General features: G+C 41.7%; 1 protein-coding gene across 3 annotated transcripts in view; it reads right to left on the bottom strand.

Moving 5' to 3' along the window:
* Positions 1-2,703: 2,703 nt before the first annotated feature.
* The window catches only part of cdh24b (cadherin 24, type 2b), a 148,053-nt gene continuing 133,942 nt past the window's right edge, over positions 2,704-16,814 (bottom strand). Inside the window, exons 10-14 of one of the 3 annotated variants that reach the window (XM_084410550.1) lie at positions 16,588-16,705; positions 15,908-16,216; positions 8,612-8,816; positions 6,781-7,219; positions 2,704-5,659 (exon numbers count right to left, since the gene is read on the bottom strand). In XM_084410550.1, coding sequence (XP_084266676.1) covers positions 4,715-5,659; positions 6,781-7,219; positions 8,612-8,816; positions 15,908-16,216; positions 16,588-16,705 — 2,016 coding nt within the window. In that variant the 3' untranslated portion in view covers positions 2,704-4,714. Of the gene's footprint in view, positions 5,949-6,780; positions 7,220-8,611; positions 8,817-15,907; positions 16,217-16,587; positions 16,706-16,814 lie in introns of all 3 variants that reach the window. The other 2 variants (XM_084410549.1, XM_084410551.1) reach the window with 2 other exon arrangements.

Raw genomic sequence — 16,814 nt, forward strand, 5'->3', positions numbered from 1 at the left:
TATATATTTTTTATTAGATCAGATAGCATGTTAAGCTGTATGTTACAATGTGTCCCTCACATGTTACAATGTACCCCAACTATGGGGCATGTTGTAACATTTTACTTCCATTCTTTTGGGGTATATCAAGAAAAAAATATGCACTGTATTAATAAAACAAAACCACATAATTGTACTAGACATGTGTAAAATTAATGTGGGAAAAAAAAAAATACTCTGAACCCTAAGTAGATTTACACAAACTGAGAAAGTCAAAAAGCATTAGGTTGTGCCCCGCTCTCCCCTATATTAGTGGAGTAACAGGGAGTACTTAATGAGGGGGGCGATTTATTTCAAACACTGCAATTGTTGTTGAACGAATCGGTTGAATAAATGATAGACTCATAAAAGAGAAGGCAAGTACCTGGATGATCTACTTCTTCAAGCGAGATTCTGAGGTGTGGCATCCCATGAGGCCACGGGAGAGAATTTGTGAATGGCAGTGAAGCGACACAACTGACGCTGGTAGGTCACATGATATAATGACATTACGAATGTTGACACACATTCATTCTATATAGAATGTGCTTTTTTAGCGGTTGTTAAGTGATTACTTATTGAAAATAAGTACTTACTCAAGAGAGTATGCGATTTCAGACGCAGCCACAGTTTTGTTTGTTTACGAATTAATCGGTTTAGTAAAGATTCAATGACTCGCTCGTCGCTCGCTCGCCACTTGTTTCATTCCTGAATCCGTTTTGACTGAATGAACCGGTTGACTAAATAATTCACTCATTCAGAAACACATACATTTTAGCATATCTTTCTGTGGCAGAAATAGTATGCTAGTACGCGAGTCCGAATTCAGCAGTGTAAAGAAACAAGTGGCTGTGTAATTCATTCGTTCCTAAATGAATCACTGATATGAACGAATCGGTTGATTAAATGATTCAGTGGCTCACCCATAATATACAACACTGAATGATTTTTATTTTATTTTTTTACAACACTGAATGATATTCAGAAGAACACCATTCTTGGTCGTAAATATTGCTTAATTGCTATAGACTAACATAAAATGGCATTTTTTATAAAGACTTTATAAAATGTTCTTTATAAAACGTTGTTGAGTATCCCCAAAAGGAGTTTTTTTCAGATTTATTGCACCAATTTTGTCCCCAAACTAAAGGGCACTCACAATTTTTATTTTTTTCAGACCTATGGAAATCTTCTATCCCCTAAACCTAACATAAAATCTTGTTTGCATTTATATCAAGTCATAATTAGGTGTTCATTAAGCAGTTTCCTCTTTTAGGACTGTTCACTGTTCATCAGTCACCAAAATGTTTTACTACCCTTGTAAATATAGGCCTATAATACAAGGCAGTTGGCAGTAATGCAGAGATAAATATGGCATGTACCGCCAGCCAGTCCCTTTCACCCACTGCCTCAGTGGGCCAGATATTTAGTGGTTTAATTATCAAGGTTGGTGGGCATTTTCACCTTGCTGTTCCTGAGGAAGCAGAAAATTCAAAACTGAGAAACACTTTAGGTTCAGATACCTCTATTCCAGATGTCTTGTGGTTGAGCTGCACGCTAATGATCTAAAGGTTCATTCTGATTTGTGCAGGACACCAAATTCATCTTTAATGATGACGTTTTGCAGAGAATGAATGTATTAATAGCAAGTTATTTTTGTTCTTATTCGTGTACTTCTGTGCTCCATGTGTTCTGTGATAAATGCTTTCCTGACTATGAAAAACTAAATCTTCTGCCACTACTTTTAGAAATAACCCATCTGTGGTATCACTCTGCTTCATGAAACATGCCCAGAATATTTGTTTGCATAAGATATCTGAGAAAATGTTTAGTAGTTTCATCTAAAAACTCTTAATACATTTTCTGTATGTGCATGTGTGATAGGTTCTCACACCCTGCCTATTTAGATATACAGTACATTGCATAATATCCTGCGCATCAATTCGTTATGTAACTCAAGGACAGAGCTTGCATTTATAATCTCACTTTCCTCAAATCATTTTGAATCCCTCTTGTGCTCTAAGTGAATTTTGAAGCAATCACACTCTCTCTTTGTCTCTCTCATTCTAGTCTGCCATTTCCTACATCAAGCTTTGCAAATGTAATTAAACCAAATTTAATCTAACAGGATATGCGCTGGAGCTAATGAATAATTAACTAGCCTCGATTCAAAAAGGTGGCCGTGGCTTGTTTTTTTTGCCAGCACATACGCTAGTTCAAACACATATTGCAGGATTGAAGTGTAGGATAAGCTGCGGGTGCGGTGGTCTGAAACAACCTTTATTTTCCATGGCTTTCTATTTTACAAGGCATGTCAGGCACACTAATAAATCTCGCACTTTTTACGTAACCCAGACTTCAAATGGAGCAATTTTCAAGGAGAACCTTGCGGTTAACTTTTGTCTGTCTTAAGTGCAACCTGAACTCTCAGTTCCCATTATTGACCTCGGAGTTTAAGTCTGTCACGTAGCATGGGAGTAAGTGGACTAGACATTGTGTTTACTCCCTGCCAACTCTGTCCCTGTTTGAAGGGCCTCTACGGACATCTCCAAAGCCAGCACTTCATTTACTCAGCAGAGGCAAACAAAGACTACTGTAGAACACAGGCAAGACTCAAAAGTCAAGAGTTCCTTAAAAAAAAGAAAGAAAAAAAAAAGAGCATATACACATCAGGTCGCGCACACATCACCTCAAAACATACTGTCTTTATTCAAATTTACAAAAAAGAAAAGGAAAAAATACAACAGAATAAATACATTATTAATACAAGCCATCGTGAGATCTCAGTACCAACAGGGACCACTTGGGGCCACAACAATGCAGTCCAATATGAAGGCAGAAACCAGGATGAATGCAGTAACTCCACACCCAATTTACAGTTGACCTAATCTACCTGAAAAATATGGAATGAAATGGGACGCATTCAATTCTTTAAACTTACACCAGGTCACAACAGTTTGAGGCTGTCTACACTGGACGAAGCAAAAGTTACGAATCCATTTGCACTGCGATCGGAAGTAGCACAAGCGCGTGGAGTACGTCAGAAATTTAACAGGCCGTCAGTTTACAGTTGGTGTCCATCTGTAAACTCCCGCCACATCCAGTGTAGACAGTATCAGTGATTATAAAAGACATTACTTTTTGCTTGTAATGTCGCACCGCTTGCATCCAGTGTAGTCCAGGTCAAATCAGCTCTATTCAGTCATTCTGTAATTGTACTTATCATACATGACAGAGCATGATATTTGGGTTGTTTAACAAGGTGTGGGTTTGAACTGCATAAAGCCCCCTGGTATTGGTGCGCATGGTTGTGCAGTGATACAGTGGTTCTGGTTCAGTCCAGTCACAGTGAGTCCTCGTGGCCAAAAACAGTGTAATTAATCGGGATATCATTGCAGAGTGTGTGCTCAACCCAGAAAAAGGACCTCAGATACATTTATTTGAACCTTTCGCATTCAATAAAAAAAAAAAAAAAATTCAGTTTGGGAAGAGCGACACATCCGAATCCGACATCGTACTGTGAATGGTTGGGTTTAATCTGCTTCAGTCAATTCAGTGTCTTCCAGTTATATCCAGTGGATTTCGATGTGGCATTATATATATATATATATATATATAAATATATATATATAAAATATTCTCCAGTTTTCATTTTATTATTCTATTATTTTTTGTTGTTGAAGACTACAGTACTGTTGTTACTTTTCACAATGGCATTCAGTGATATTTACATTTAAATGCATTTACACAGAACATTTTTTTCATGTTTTTTTTTTCTCCAATAAAAAAACAACAACACCATTTGTAATCTATTTGAACATCATGTATAAAAGTGCATTCTAGCTGAAGCAGACCTGTCAGCTCTCATAATTCACCTTCACTTTTTAAATGTGGGATTTTTTTTTTGACAAGTAATGGTTTGTGCAGTTTTTTTGTTCTGCACAATTTTAACATCACTACATTTCAACTGCGTCTTTTTTTTTTTTTTCTTGAGCAACTTTGTATACAATCTGTTCTTGGCAAAAATGTAAGTCATTTTGAACCCTGACAATGAGACATCCGCAAAGCAGAATTCCCATGCAGGGTTTAAAATTGATGTGTGTTTGTTTTTGTGTGTATGTGTAAACACAGAGAATCTTTATGCAGACACTTATTCAGGACTTTACTGTAATATTCAGTGCTTTCTTTTGAATAATTCAGTTCTCTTGCTTTTGTGAATGTATTAACAATTTCTGTACAAACATTTATTTTTCTACTCCCTCGTGTGTTGCAGTAACTTTTCATCTGTCGTTCCGGCCTTGCGTTTCTCATTCCCCCGTGGTGCCATTGTCTTGCTCACTGACACAAAAATCCGAGTTCAAATCTCTGACTTTCTCTGTTGTAATTAAATGTGATCTGGTATACAGTGAACTTTGCTTTTCGCTCACTGCCAAACACACTTCAGGAATGTTAAATGCTGGCTAAAGAAACACGGCTTTGACTGTGCTCACACGTCAGCTTTTCAGCACTTATTGCTTCAAATTGCATCAATCACTCTCTCCACTGCCTCTGCTCTTTCAGTTCATTTTTCCTTGTCTTCCCTTATTACCTTACCTCTTAGTCTCTCCCTCCGTACCCTTCACTTTTCATTATTCCAGCTCTTGTTGCCTTTTAATCACTGTCCCACCCAACCCCTCTCCTTCTCGCTCTCTTTCTCTCAGACATTCGCCTGCTCCTCGTCTCCAGACTGCTCCTCATTTTCTTTCCATTCCCTGTCCTTGTGCTTTCTGTGGGCCTCTACATCTCTTTCCTTATCTTCTTCATTCTCCTTCTCCTTTTCCCTAAAAAGCTGGGCTAATTTCTGGAATTGTGGGCCCCAATCTTCCAGACCTGCTCCCCACACCTCCTTCTCGGCGTCTTTGCTGCCTTCGCTGTCCAGGGAACTGAGGGACCCGGCGCGCGAGCCTGTGCCCTCCAGCCCGTACACCTGCACCGAGTCGTACGGAGGCTGCGAGGGGTCAAAGGTCACCTGTGCCAGGCGCAGACGCAGGAACTCGCCGACCCTCAGGGCGAGAGAGTGAGCACCTCCGATGGGCGCCCCTCTTCCAGACGCCTCAGGTGCTGAGGGCCACGCTCCGCCATAACCCAGGATGCCCCCAAATGCTCCCCGGCCTTGGCCAGGGTACGGAAGCAGCTGGGGTGTCATATCCCTCCTGCCCAGCGGGTACCCGGTTATGCCCATCCGTTCGTGCCAGTCACCTATGAACCCGCCACCCTCCGGATACATCCCGGTGCTCAGTGGAATGCTGGCCTCTCTCTCGGGCCTGCCCACCACAAATCCGCTGCCCATCTCCAGCCCGCCCCGTCCCAGAGTCCCCGAGTAGTCCCTCTGCTGCTCCCCCTGCAGGATGGTGGCATAATTGCCACTGACCGATTGCATTTCTGCGCTTCCGTTAACAGCCTCAACCACCCCAGGGTGGTTGGACTCGGCAGGCCCTGCGCCGCTCCTACTTAGGGAAAGACTGCCCCTCGAGGAGTGCCGTCCAGCACGGGGGAGTGTGGAGGAGTCGCACATCCACCCTCCGGTGGTGCCCGGCCCAGCAACCGAACCGGAACGGGTCAATACCAGCTCTCGTTCGCGGGGGGCTGTGTCTGGCTGAACCTGTATGGGACGGGGAGGAGCAGGAGGGTTAGAGCGGGAGGTAAGAATGAGTTTATTCTTCTGTTATTCAACAGAGGGACGTGTGAGGAGAGAGGGAAGAGAAAGTAGAGAGATAATTCAGACACAATGAGCAGGTGAAAAAAAGAGAAACAGTGATAACAGTGAAGTGAGACAGTAAGTTATTAGCGAGTAGAGGAAGGAAGTGACAAAGTTAGACAGATGGAGAAAGAGAAATGGTTGACAATAGCTGATACAGGTTAATTGAGCTCTAAAAAGAGCTAACACTGCACTGTGAGATGAGGATGGGGAGACAGAGAGACAGTGAGAGACAACTTGTGAAAACACATCTTTCATCATCAACCTGTTTGGCACCTACAACAAAGAACAAGCGAAAACTAATCTTCTAGCTAACTAGGGATGTGCAAAACAACATATTTCCACACATGGGACGTGTCCTCACTTTGATAAAACTAAAGTAAGACTTTTTCAGTGGGAAAATATTTCTACATTTTGCGTTTCACTGGATAAATGTGTATATGTGTAAAATCAGACATTTAAATTCAGTGGTTGGGCTCTTAAGATGTGCAACGGTATACAAAATAATGCACGCTGCTTTCAATATTTTTGAATTCACGCCTTTCAGTTGTAACTGAATCTGTGGCTAACAACTGTCTCAGAGCAACACACATTATGAAATAAATATTAATATTAATTTCACAGTTGTTTCCAAGTCTCCGGTTCAGTGAATGTTTATTAGACATATTACATTAATACTGATTCGATGCTGCCGGAGTGTGACTGAGAAGTGTGTCTATGAATTAAAATTAGCCATACAGTTTATTTTTTCTTAGGCGTTGTGTTTGCTAAAGCTGTTTAACTTATCCAGCCTTAAGCATTGAGTGGTTTTCATATTGTCTTGTCTGTATTACTGTTTGTTTAAAAGTCCATCAATTATTAAACAATAATGCATTATTTAAAGACCTCTGGAGAATGAAGTGAATAAATTCAATGTACTACATTCGGGTTTTACCCCAAATATTGGTTATTAAAGCAGCTTTGTGATTAATTTGAACATGGTGATTCTGGACTTCTTACTTAAATAATTAAGTATGTTGCTTTACCCAGTCTAGATCCTGGCTTTGACTCTGACTCTGCTGGGCATCACTGCTGGCATCATCCTTTGAGTCATTTTTCCTTGGCGTTCCTCCCTCAGATGTGGTAGCTCCATCCTGAGATGCTGTCCCTTCTTTAGAGCCGTGACCGGCCTCTGATGCTGGCACATAAATGGCCCCGGGCTCCAGAGGGCCAACCATAGCCGCCTGGTTTTGAATGACCAGAGAGTGGTCTGGTTGATTCCCAGGAAAGCGGTAAGCCAGCTCGGATAAGCCGGGCTCATAGGGGCCCTGTGAGCGACGCAGGACTGGGAGAGTGTGGCTGCTGTAGCAAATCCGCCCATATAGAGGGGGTCCTTGACTGTTGTACTGCCCCGGGTCATTCGCTCCAGCCTGAGCCCAGCTGCTATACGCGCGAGCCTTCTCCTGACAGTGTTGTGAATAACGTCTGAGGGAACACAGAATATTTTATGAATGGAAGTTTTATTCAGCCTGCCAAATAAATAATAAGATAAAATACTAAGATAATGTTAAAGAAAATTAAAAAAGAACTGGCAGCACCAGTGGTCCATACGACTTGAGCAGGATATTCCAAGTCGTCTGAAGCCACACAATAGCTTTATATAAGGAACAGACCGAATTATAAAGGTTGTTATTCACCTAAAATCTTCCACCATGCAGCTTTCAAATCGCATTCATGCTTACACACTCGCACATCTGCTAATTTTATGTGTGCAACCTCAAGAGAGGTGATAATTGCGATAAAGCCAGGTGTATCAGTAGGTGTTTGAGATTGTATAACTTGTCTTCTTCTGCTTTTGTTTGCTGCGTGCCGTTGTTGTTGACTTTTATAATGCCCATGGGGAAATTTTGTTTCAATGAGTTTTATCATGCGTTCACACAAAAAACAAACAATGTACAGTACATAAATATGAAAATCACACAATATAAAAAAAAAATTCGCAGAATCAAATTGACAAAACAATCCCCCCACATTCATCATTACACAAACACTACAAAAACACTCTTTCATTTAGCATTTTACCTTTGACTTCAGCTTAAAACTGATTCTGTAGTTCTTTAAAATATAACTATTGTGAAATAGAACTGAAACTGAAACCTCATTCATCATAGACAATGAAATTCTTATAACCTAAAGAAGCATTTAAATAAAAAGGGCCATGATGAATTAAAACAGTGGCTACAAATAAGATGGAGGTGATTTGGAGGCAGAATTAATAGTAGCAATGCATGATTTGAAGAAAAAAAATGTAACTGCAATTTTTAATACTTTACCAAAATAATAATAATAGTTCACCAAAACAAAATAATAGTTCACCCAAAAATGAAGATTCAGTCATCATTTGCTCATCCTCATGTTGTTCCAAACCTGTATGAATTTCTTCCATCTGCTGAACACAAAAGAAAATATTTTGAAGAATGTTGGTAACAAAACAGTTGACTTTCATAATATTTTTTCCCCATACTATGCAAGTCAATGAGGGCCCAACAACTTCTTATCCATATTCTTCAAAATATCTTCTTTTGTGTTCAGCAGAAAAACTAAATTCAAAAAAAGTTTGAAACAACTTGAGGGTGAGAAATTACAGAATTTTCATTTTTGGGTGAACTATCCCTTTAATACACTTTCAAACGTTATGGAACAGAGCAGTCAGGACATTCCGCTAAACATCTCCTTTAATGTTCCATGGGAAGGAAAACAAAACATACAGACTTGAAATTACATAAGAGTGAGTGAATGTTGCCAGAATTTTCGTTTTCAGGAAGTGTTTTATGAAGAGGAGGAGTGAGTTGATGTAACAGATGTAGCCGCACTCACATGTTCCTGCTGTCCAGGGTACGGTACCCCCTGCGTGCGTTATGTGGGGCGCTCTGCAGTGCTGTGATGTCGAATGCAGCCGTGTCGGCCTCACCTCCTCCTTCATCATCATACGTGATGATGTTCTCTCTTACATCATCCTCCTCTAAAGGCGAAAGCGAATCCCTTTTCTGCCTGCGCAGAGACAGAGACAAAGCACTGACAGCTAGAGAGAGAGAGAGGAAAGACAGAGGGAAAGAAAACAGTGAGAGATGAAGAGAAAAAGAGTGAGTGTTTTATGATTCCATTTATAAAAATGGAAGACATGTGTGTATGTGCTGGGTGACAAATTTTTGCAATAAAATTGCAGGGTGCTACAGAAAGACTAACACTTACACAGGCTGACGCCCCATAATTACTTTTATTACACAGCTCTGGGAAATACTTGATTCTGATTGGTCAGTCACTGCATCCAGTGGTCTGATATTTCCTAATATTCACAGTCGTCCATGACAATGCTGTTTATCAGAGCACTCATCCGGGTGACTGAATTTGGCGCTGCTTTCACATCTTTCATATCACACTGCACCTTTCCATATCACTCACAATCTATCGTTTCATACAAAGATATTGACAGTGTTGACAATTACCTCAGAGGACTTCAATATTATTACTATATTACTATAATATTGTCACAGACAGTGTTTATCTTGTTGCTAGACCTATTGTTTTGCACACTGTTGTGGACTATTTTTCCATTTTTCTTAGCGTAAGCTCTAAGATACTAATATATATATATATATATATATATATATATATATATATATATATATATATATATATATTAGTATCTTAGAACTTACGCTAAGAAAAATGGAAAAATAGTCCACAACAGTGTGCAAAACAAAAAAATGACCCGTCACGTCATTGACCCATATGGGTCAATGACGTGACGGGTCATTTTTTTGTCCAAAGGCCTTAATAATAATGAAAAAAACAAATATATAACATCCAAAGTATGTAAGGTAGTACAACTTGATCTCTTTTACTGAATCCAAAAGGTTTTAATTATATTTTACTACATATAAAGGTATTTTAAAGATTTTGAAGTGTCAAAAGGTCATTCGGTAAAACCGATATAGTAAATATTTAAATGGAATAATATTGTTTTTAATAACTAAAGGAACTACAATAATACAAATATAAAGCAGACAAGGCTATTTTTTTACATTTCCCCTTTTCTCCTTTCCCTGTGCAATGTTTTACTTGAATATGTTGGAGTGTTTAGAGTAGTCCAATAAATGATTACATTTATGAGATCAGTGATAATTTGATTTAATATTTCTTCTGTGGTACACACTATATACTATCTCAGCATCAATGTTAAATCAGTTTTTAACTTTCAAATCAGTGGTTAAACCGAATGACTTTTTTGGTCACAAATTTTTTCCATCTTGTAAAAAATGACAAAAAACTGATTGTTGAGTTAATTGATTGTACAAACCACAAAATCTTATTGTTAACACCTAGGTAAACTACAAAATGGTTTCAAATATAGTTATATCTCCATTCTATTTTTTTACACTTTTAAAAACCTTATTCGTCAATGACCCATATATATATATATATACGGCGGTCATAGCCGTGGTTTATCGTGAATAAAACACAGTTATTGACCAATCAAAATCAGAGACTGGAACTAACCGTTATATATATATATATATATATATATATATATATATATATATATGTATATATATATATATATATATATATATATATATATATATATAACGGTTAGTTCCAGTCTCTGATTCTGATTGGTGATATGACCGCTTCTATGTATCACTACAAATCACCCCTAGCAACCACTCTTAGCAACTTTAACATAATGTTCTCATATATTGTTTATTGAAGTTTATAGGCTAACGCCAGCTGGAGACAGCTGGCCAATTGACGCGAAACATGCAAATGCTGACCGGTCCACGGGCAGTATAAATAGCATGGGCGCGACAATTACGTCAGAATCTCTTTCTTCACGCTAGAAGTCTTATCTGAAGTCATCGTGGAAGTTGCAATAGAGGTTACTCACCATGTTTCCTCCCCGCATCCGATGGCTGCTACATGCCAGATATGTGCGGGTCCTATTGACTCGCTCTACCCTAACAAGGATCAACCGAGGCCGCACTCACGGACGACAGGCATGTGCCGGACTGCCAGTGCGCGCCCTCAGGGGAATAAACCCGGGCATCAGCGGGGATGAGGCCCACTTCCGCCAGCAGGCCGCTGGTGGGCCCTCTCCCGCCCAAAGACGAGTTGATGCTGCCCGTCGCCACTCCGGTCCTTTTCGCGGGCTCGCTAGAAGGACTCGACGCGATAGGCTCCGTTGAAAAGGATACTTTAGCCCGGTTTCTCAGCCAGGCTACTTCAAGAAAGACTCCGTCTTCCACGACATCCTATGGTGGCAAGACACGCGTCTAGAGAGACGAGGGAAAGGCCATGGCTAAGTGTCTAAAAGGCGCGTAAGTGCGGATGCTATGAGTCTCTATTACGGTCCAGCCTTCCTCGATGTCTCTCTTCGTCGGAACCTCGTCCCGCCTAAATTCCGCTAAGTCCAGCCCGCCAAATCGGCTCCGAATCCGAATGAACCAGATCTTCACTGTTGGCAGAGGGCAGGACCGGGAATGTGGCAACACGGGCCATGGAGAGTGCCGCGCCAGACGTGGGTCCTTCCCTGGCTTGCCTCTAGACGCCCCACTCTGACAATGGAAAGTGCACAGCCGCAATTCAGTGATACCCCCCTTCTAGTCAGTCTTGACTACGGGGTTGCGCAGTCGTTACCGCTTATGCTGTTGACGCTGGGCCTATGTAACATTACATATTGATGTGCTTACAGCTTATGTTGTCAGGCTGCCCTGTATCCTTCAGTGCAACTTGCCATACTGATTTAACTACGTATTCACAGTTGTTGTCGCTACGCCACTGACGCTGTTTATGTACACACTGCACACTCTGATATGTTCTATGATTTGTGCCGTTATTGCCCTGTTTCCTTCAGTGCAAATGGCTATTCTGATTACCACGTATTCACAGTTGTTGTGCGATGCAAATGACGCTGTGTTTACGTACACACCGCACACTGATATGTGTTCATGATTTATGCCGCTATAAATTGCCCTGTATCCTTCAGTGCAACTGGCTATTCTGATTCAACTATGTATTCACAGTTGTTGTGCGATGCCACTGACGCTGTGTCTATGTACACTGATATGTGTGTGTTATGCTTATTGGCACGATATTGCCCTATCCTTCAGTGCAACTGGCTATTCTGATTACTACGTATTCACAGTTGTTGTGCGATGCACAACAGGATTTATTCCATTTATGCCATTATATATTGCCCTGTATTTTTCAGTGCAAATGGCTATTCTGATTACTACGCAGTACGTATTCACAGTTATTGTGCGATGCAACTTACGCTGTGTTACGTACACACTACACACTGTTATGTGCATGATTTTTGCCGTTGTATATTGCCCTGTATCCTTCAGTGCAAATGGTTATTCTGATTACTACGCAGTGCGTATTCACAGTTGTTGTGCGATGCAACTGACGCTGTGTTTATGTACACACTACACACTGATATGTGTTATGAATTTTGCCGTTGTATATTGCCCTGTATCCTTCAGTGCAAATGGCTATTCTGACTACTACGTATTCACAGTTGTCGTGCGATGCAACTGACGCTGTGTTTATGTACACTCTACACACTGTATGTGTTATGATTTATGCCGTTGTACATTGCCCTGTATCCTTCAGTGCAAATGGCTATTCTGATTACTACGTATTCACAGTTGTTGTGTGATGCAACTGACGCTGTGTACACACTACGCACTGATATGTATTATGATTACGCCGCTATATATTGCGCTGTATCCTTCAGTGCAACTGGCTACTCTGATTACTGTGTATTCACAGTTGTTGTGTGATGCCTCTGACACTGTGTTTTTGTACACAATAATGTAACTATGCTATCACGTTGCCCTGTATCCTTCAGTGCACCTAGCTATCCTATCTAACTGTGCATAGTCACAGTTTGTCGCTACGGCGACTTGCGCTGCATCTGTGTACACACTGAAGCGTTATGCTGTTATGTTGCCCTTCAACGTAACTGATCATTGTGTTTGAAATGCAGTTTCGGTTGCTTCGGCGACTTGCGCTGCATTATACACACAGATGTTTAAAATGTGCACACTGATGTGTTATGCTGTTATGTTGCCCTCTATCCTTCAGTGCAACAACCAGCTATCCTATCTAACTGTGCATATTCACAGTTCTGTCGCTACGGCGACTACACTGCACTTATGTACGTACAAGGACGTGTTTTTGCTATTTTGTTGCCCTGTTTCCTTCAGTGCAAAACTAGCTATCCTAATCTAACCTTGCATATTCACAGTTTCTGGATGTATGTACGTACACGGATGTGTTATGCTGTAATGCTGCCCCGTTTCCTTCAGTGCAGCTAGCCATCCTAATCTAACTGTGCATCTCAGTTTCTGTCTCTACACAGTTTCTGTCGCTACGGCGACTTACACTGCGTTTATGTACATACATGGATGCGCTATTCTTTACGCACTTGTGTTATGCTGTCATGTTGCCCTGTATCTTTTAGTGCAACTAGCTATCCCAGTTGAACTGTGCATATTCACAGTCTCTGTCGATACGGCGACCTGCGCTGCATTTATTTGCACATGGATGTGTTCATGCTGCGGTGTTGCCCCGTATCCTTCAGTGCCTATACTGAGCTAACTGCGTATATTAAGTTGGCGCTACAGCGACCGATGCTGTTACGTGCATGTGCTACGCTGTTATGTTGCCTGTGCATATGGCAGAACATGGCTATTCTGTGCTAACTCGTATACTCACAGTTGTAGCTGTGCTATGCTATTATGGGGCTATTATCTAACTGCGTATATTCACAGTTGTTGTCGTTATGGCCACTGGCACTGTGTTTATGTACATTCGGTTATGTGTTGATTTGCATTTCTGTACATCGGCTATAGAACATCGGCTATGTTCTACAAGGGAGTGTCAGTTTCCTCGTGACCCCCTTCCTGGCCTATCATCCTCGGTTCACGGACCTGAGAGAGTTATGGGGCTCCCCCATCACAATCCCCCTCAGGAAGGTCCTGCTTCTATACAGGCGATCGGCACGATTGGCACCCCAGCCCCAAGCTGTGGAACCTTCTTGTGTGTCCACTGCTGGGTCCCTAGTTGAGCAAGACACTTCACACTAACAAGTGCTGAGAAGGAGCTCTCCCTGAGATGGCCTTACCACCTGCTCTCGCCCCAGCGAAGCACTTTGGAGACCTACGCTCATTCTAAGTGAATGATGTTGCATTGTCTCGGACCTGGTGACTGCAGCGTCACTCTCCGTCCGATACCAAGCTACGTTTCGAAGTCACTTACACCGTTCAGAGCACAGGTTGATCCCTGCCCGCCTTATCTGCTGAGCCATCAGCCTCGCATGATGCCGATGCTCAGAGTGCTGTTGCCCCTGTAGGGATTTGGGGATGTACGTGGATCACTAGGCAGCAGTCTGACCAGCTGTTTGTGTGCTTGGTGGATGGTACTAGGGACGTGCTGTTTTATACAGAGACTTTCTCACTGAATTTGACGCTTTTCAATGTTGGCTTAATGCCTACGGGATTTAGGTATGCTGGCTGTCTTCTCTGAACACGTTTGCCAGGGTTTCAAGTTTGATGCACCGCCTATAGCATTGTGGGTTCGGTGAGTTTTATTAATGTACTCATAAAACTGTTACCACCAGCTGTGCAGTAGTCTGCATTATGCAGAGTTACCATTGCTGCTAACTCTGTGTTATGACTATAATGTTATGCAGCTGTCACCGCTAATGCCGTCGACACTGTGTTAACTCTTGTGCTCGAGTGCTTATGGTGTTGTGCTGCCCTGTCCAGTGCAGCCTTCGCTTCATTGCATTGGATATGCAACTTTGGTAAGGTCGGAGCAGACGTTTCTTGGTCAAGTTTCGCCTATCAGTTTCGAGTGCTCCTAGCGGCGTTGCTGGCTTAGAACTGTTGTCTCTTGTGGGAGTGTAGCTTGACCCCGTTCAGGGCTTATCTTCACTGCGCTCACGGCGGGATTCTATACAGTTCCCATATAGGTCAGTATGACGTAATGTCGAAGTGACCGCCTTGAAAGGGAACGTCTCCGGTTACTATCGTAACCTCGGTTCCCTGAGAGGCGGGAACGAGACATTATGTCAGCCGCCGTGCTCGCCGTTTGATCAGCTGTGCTATCGTTCAGTCTTGATTCTGACATAATTGTCGCGCCCATGCTATTTATACTGCTCGCGGACTGGTCAGCATTTGCATGTTTCGCGTCAATTGGCCAGCTGTCTCCAGCTGGCGTTAGCCTATAAGATTTCAGTGAAAATGGAGAAGGAAGTCGTTCCCGCCTCTCAGGGAACTGAGGTTACGATAGTACGCAGCGATAACTTGTCCTTTTAACAGTTAAGGTGTTATCCTATGCCTTGACACGCTAGTCATTTGTCAGCTGCGTCTTGCTTCTCCGTGGACCGTGTTTACAAGTTTCAGTCCTTTCAATATAAAAGTATTCTCTACTGACTTGACTCACTCATAAAGACTTTGCCGCCATCTAATGGCGAAATAATGTAACTTATGTTGCTGTTTATGGTCAGGGACTATTTTTTTTAGCGGAAGGAAGGCTTTTAGTGATTTTACTTCATGAAAGTTGCATTGATACATATTTTTTGGCTTTAATATTTGTATTGTGTGGTAACCGTTTTATTAAAGCAATAAGGTACTCGAGGCTAGTGCTAGACACCGCTGAAGGGGTTGCAGGCACAACGCAAAATGCCTTTCAGCCCTGACCTGTTCATGATACGTTATGTATATGCATATAACGTTTATATATATATATATATATATATATATATATATATATATATATATATATATATATATATATATATATTCCAATTTTCGTTTTAGCAATTTTAGTACTTCAACTAAAAACTTTTTTTTATTTCAGTTAGTTGCCAAGGCAGGCTTTTCCATCTAATATTTATATTTTATTTTGAAAATTATTTGAATTATTTTTTAGTTTTAATTAGATTTTAGTTTTAGTTAACAATAACAATACTGATATAGATAAAATGATAAAATACTTTCAACTAAAATCTGCTTTGCGTCTTGGTCCTGATGACCTTGTTTATTTTGTGATAATGACCATCTGACTGTACATGATCCCTACGGAAGCTAACACTAAACTTACCCAAAAGAGTGGCCACACAGGCTAAAATGGCCAGCAGGGCGGCAGTGCTGAGTCCAGGGGAGGGCAAGGAGGAGTGCTGGGGCAAACAAACTGTCTCCCTGTCCCACTCTGCCTCACTTTGCTTCTCTTTCTCTCCGGCCCGGGCTCCTCCTCTCAGACAGGGACATACGGACACCGTGACTGTCCCAGTGCTGGTCAAACCGGAGACCCCGTCCCTCAGAACCAGCGGGACGTAGAGTGTGAGGGAGGAAGATGTAGAGCGAGACAGTGTCTGCAAAGGTGACGCCAACACCAAGCTAGCAGTGGGGCCTAGAAAATGAGAATAATAGCAGAGAAATGGAGATACATAGGAAAAGGGGGGGCTTTTAGATCAAATTGAGCTCGATGGAACTTTAATTTAATTGAACTCAATCGAGTGCAGTTTAATTCCATTGCTGCTCGTATAACATTTGTACAGACCAGTGAGTCCAAATGCAGCATAAATGCCAGAGCACATTTCGTCTGTGTGTGCCGGGAGAAGATAGATGTGGCAGAGAAGCAAAAGCAAACAATGGGGAAAACAAAGGAGCAGGGCACAAAGCAGCCACACAATGTGGTTGCAGACACAGACTAACGGATCAAGAGAGACGCCGATGCACACGGCTGGATGGGAGAAACAAATTGTGGAAGAAACTGCAGACCTCCACTCTCCCTGACGCTGAAGTTTAGGGCAGCGTTGGAGTCCGGAGGGATGTTGAAATGGACGGTGCTGTCATTTCCTCCCTCGTCTCTATCAATCGCCCGCAACACCTGCACCACCTGAGAAAATGAGATAGGAGAAAGATGGAGAGAGAGAAACAATATAAGGGGCAGAGCCAAAAGGGAGAAAGGAGAGAAAGGAGAAGAGAGCGAAAGATTAATGAGAGAG

The sequence above is a fragment of the Rutilus rutilus genome (assembly GCF_951802725.1).
Source record: "Rutilus rutilus genome assembly, chromosome: 6".
Lineage (NCBI taxonomy): Eukaryota > Metazoa > Chordata > Actinopteri > Cypriniformes > Leuciscidae > Rutilus > Rutilus rutilus.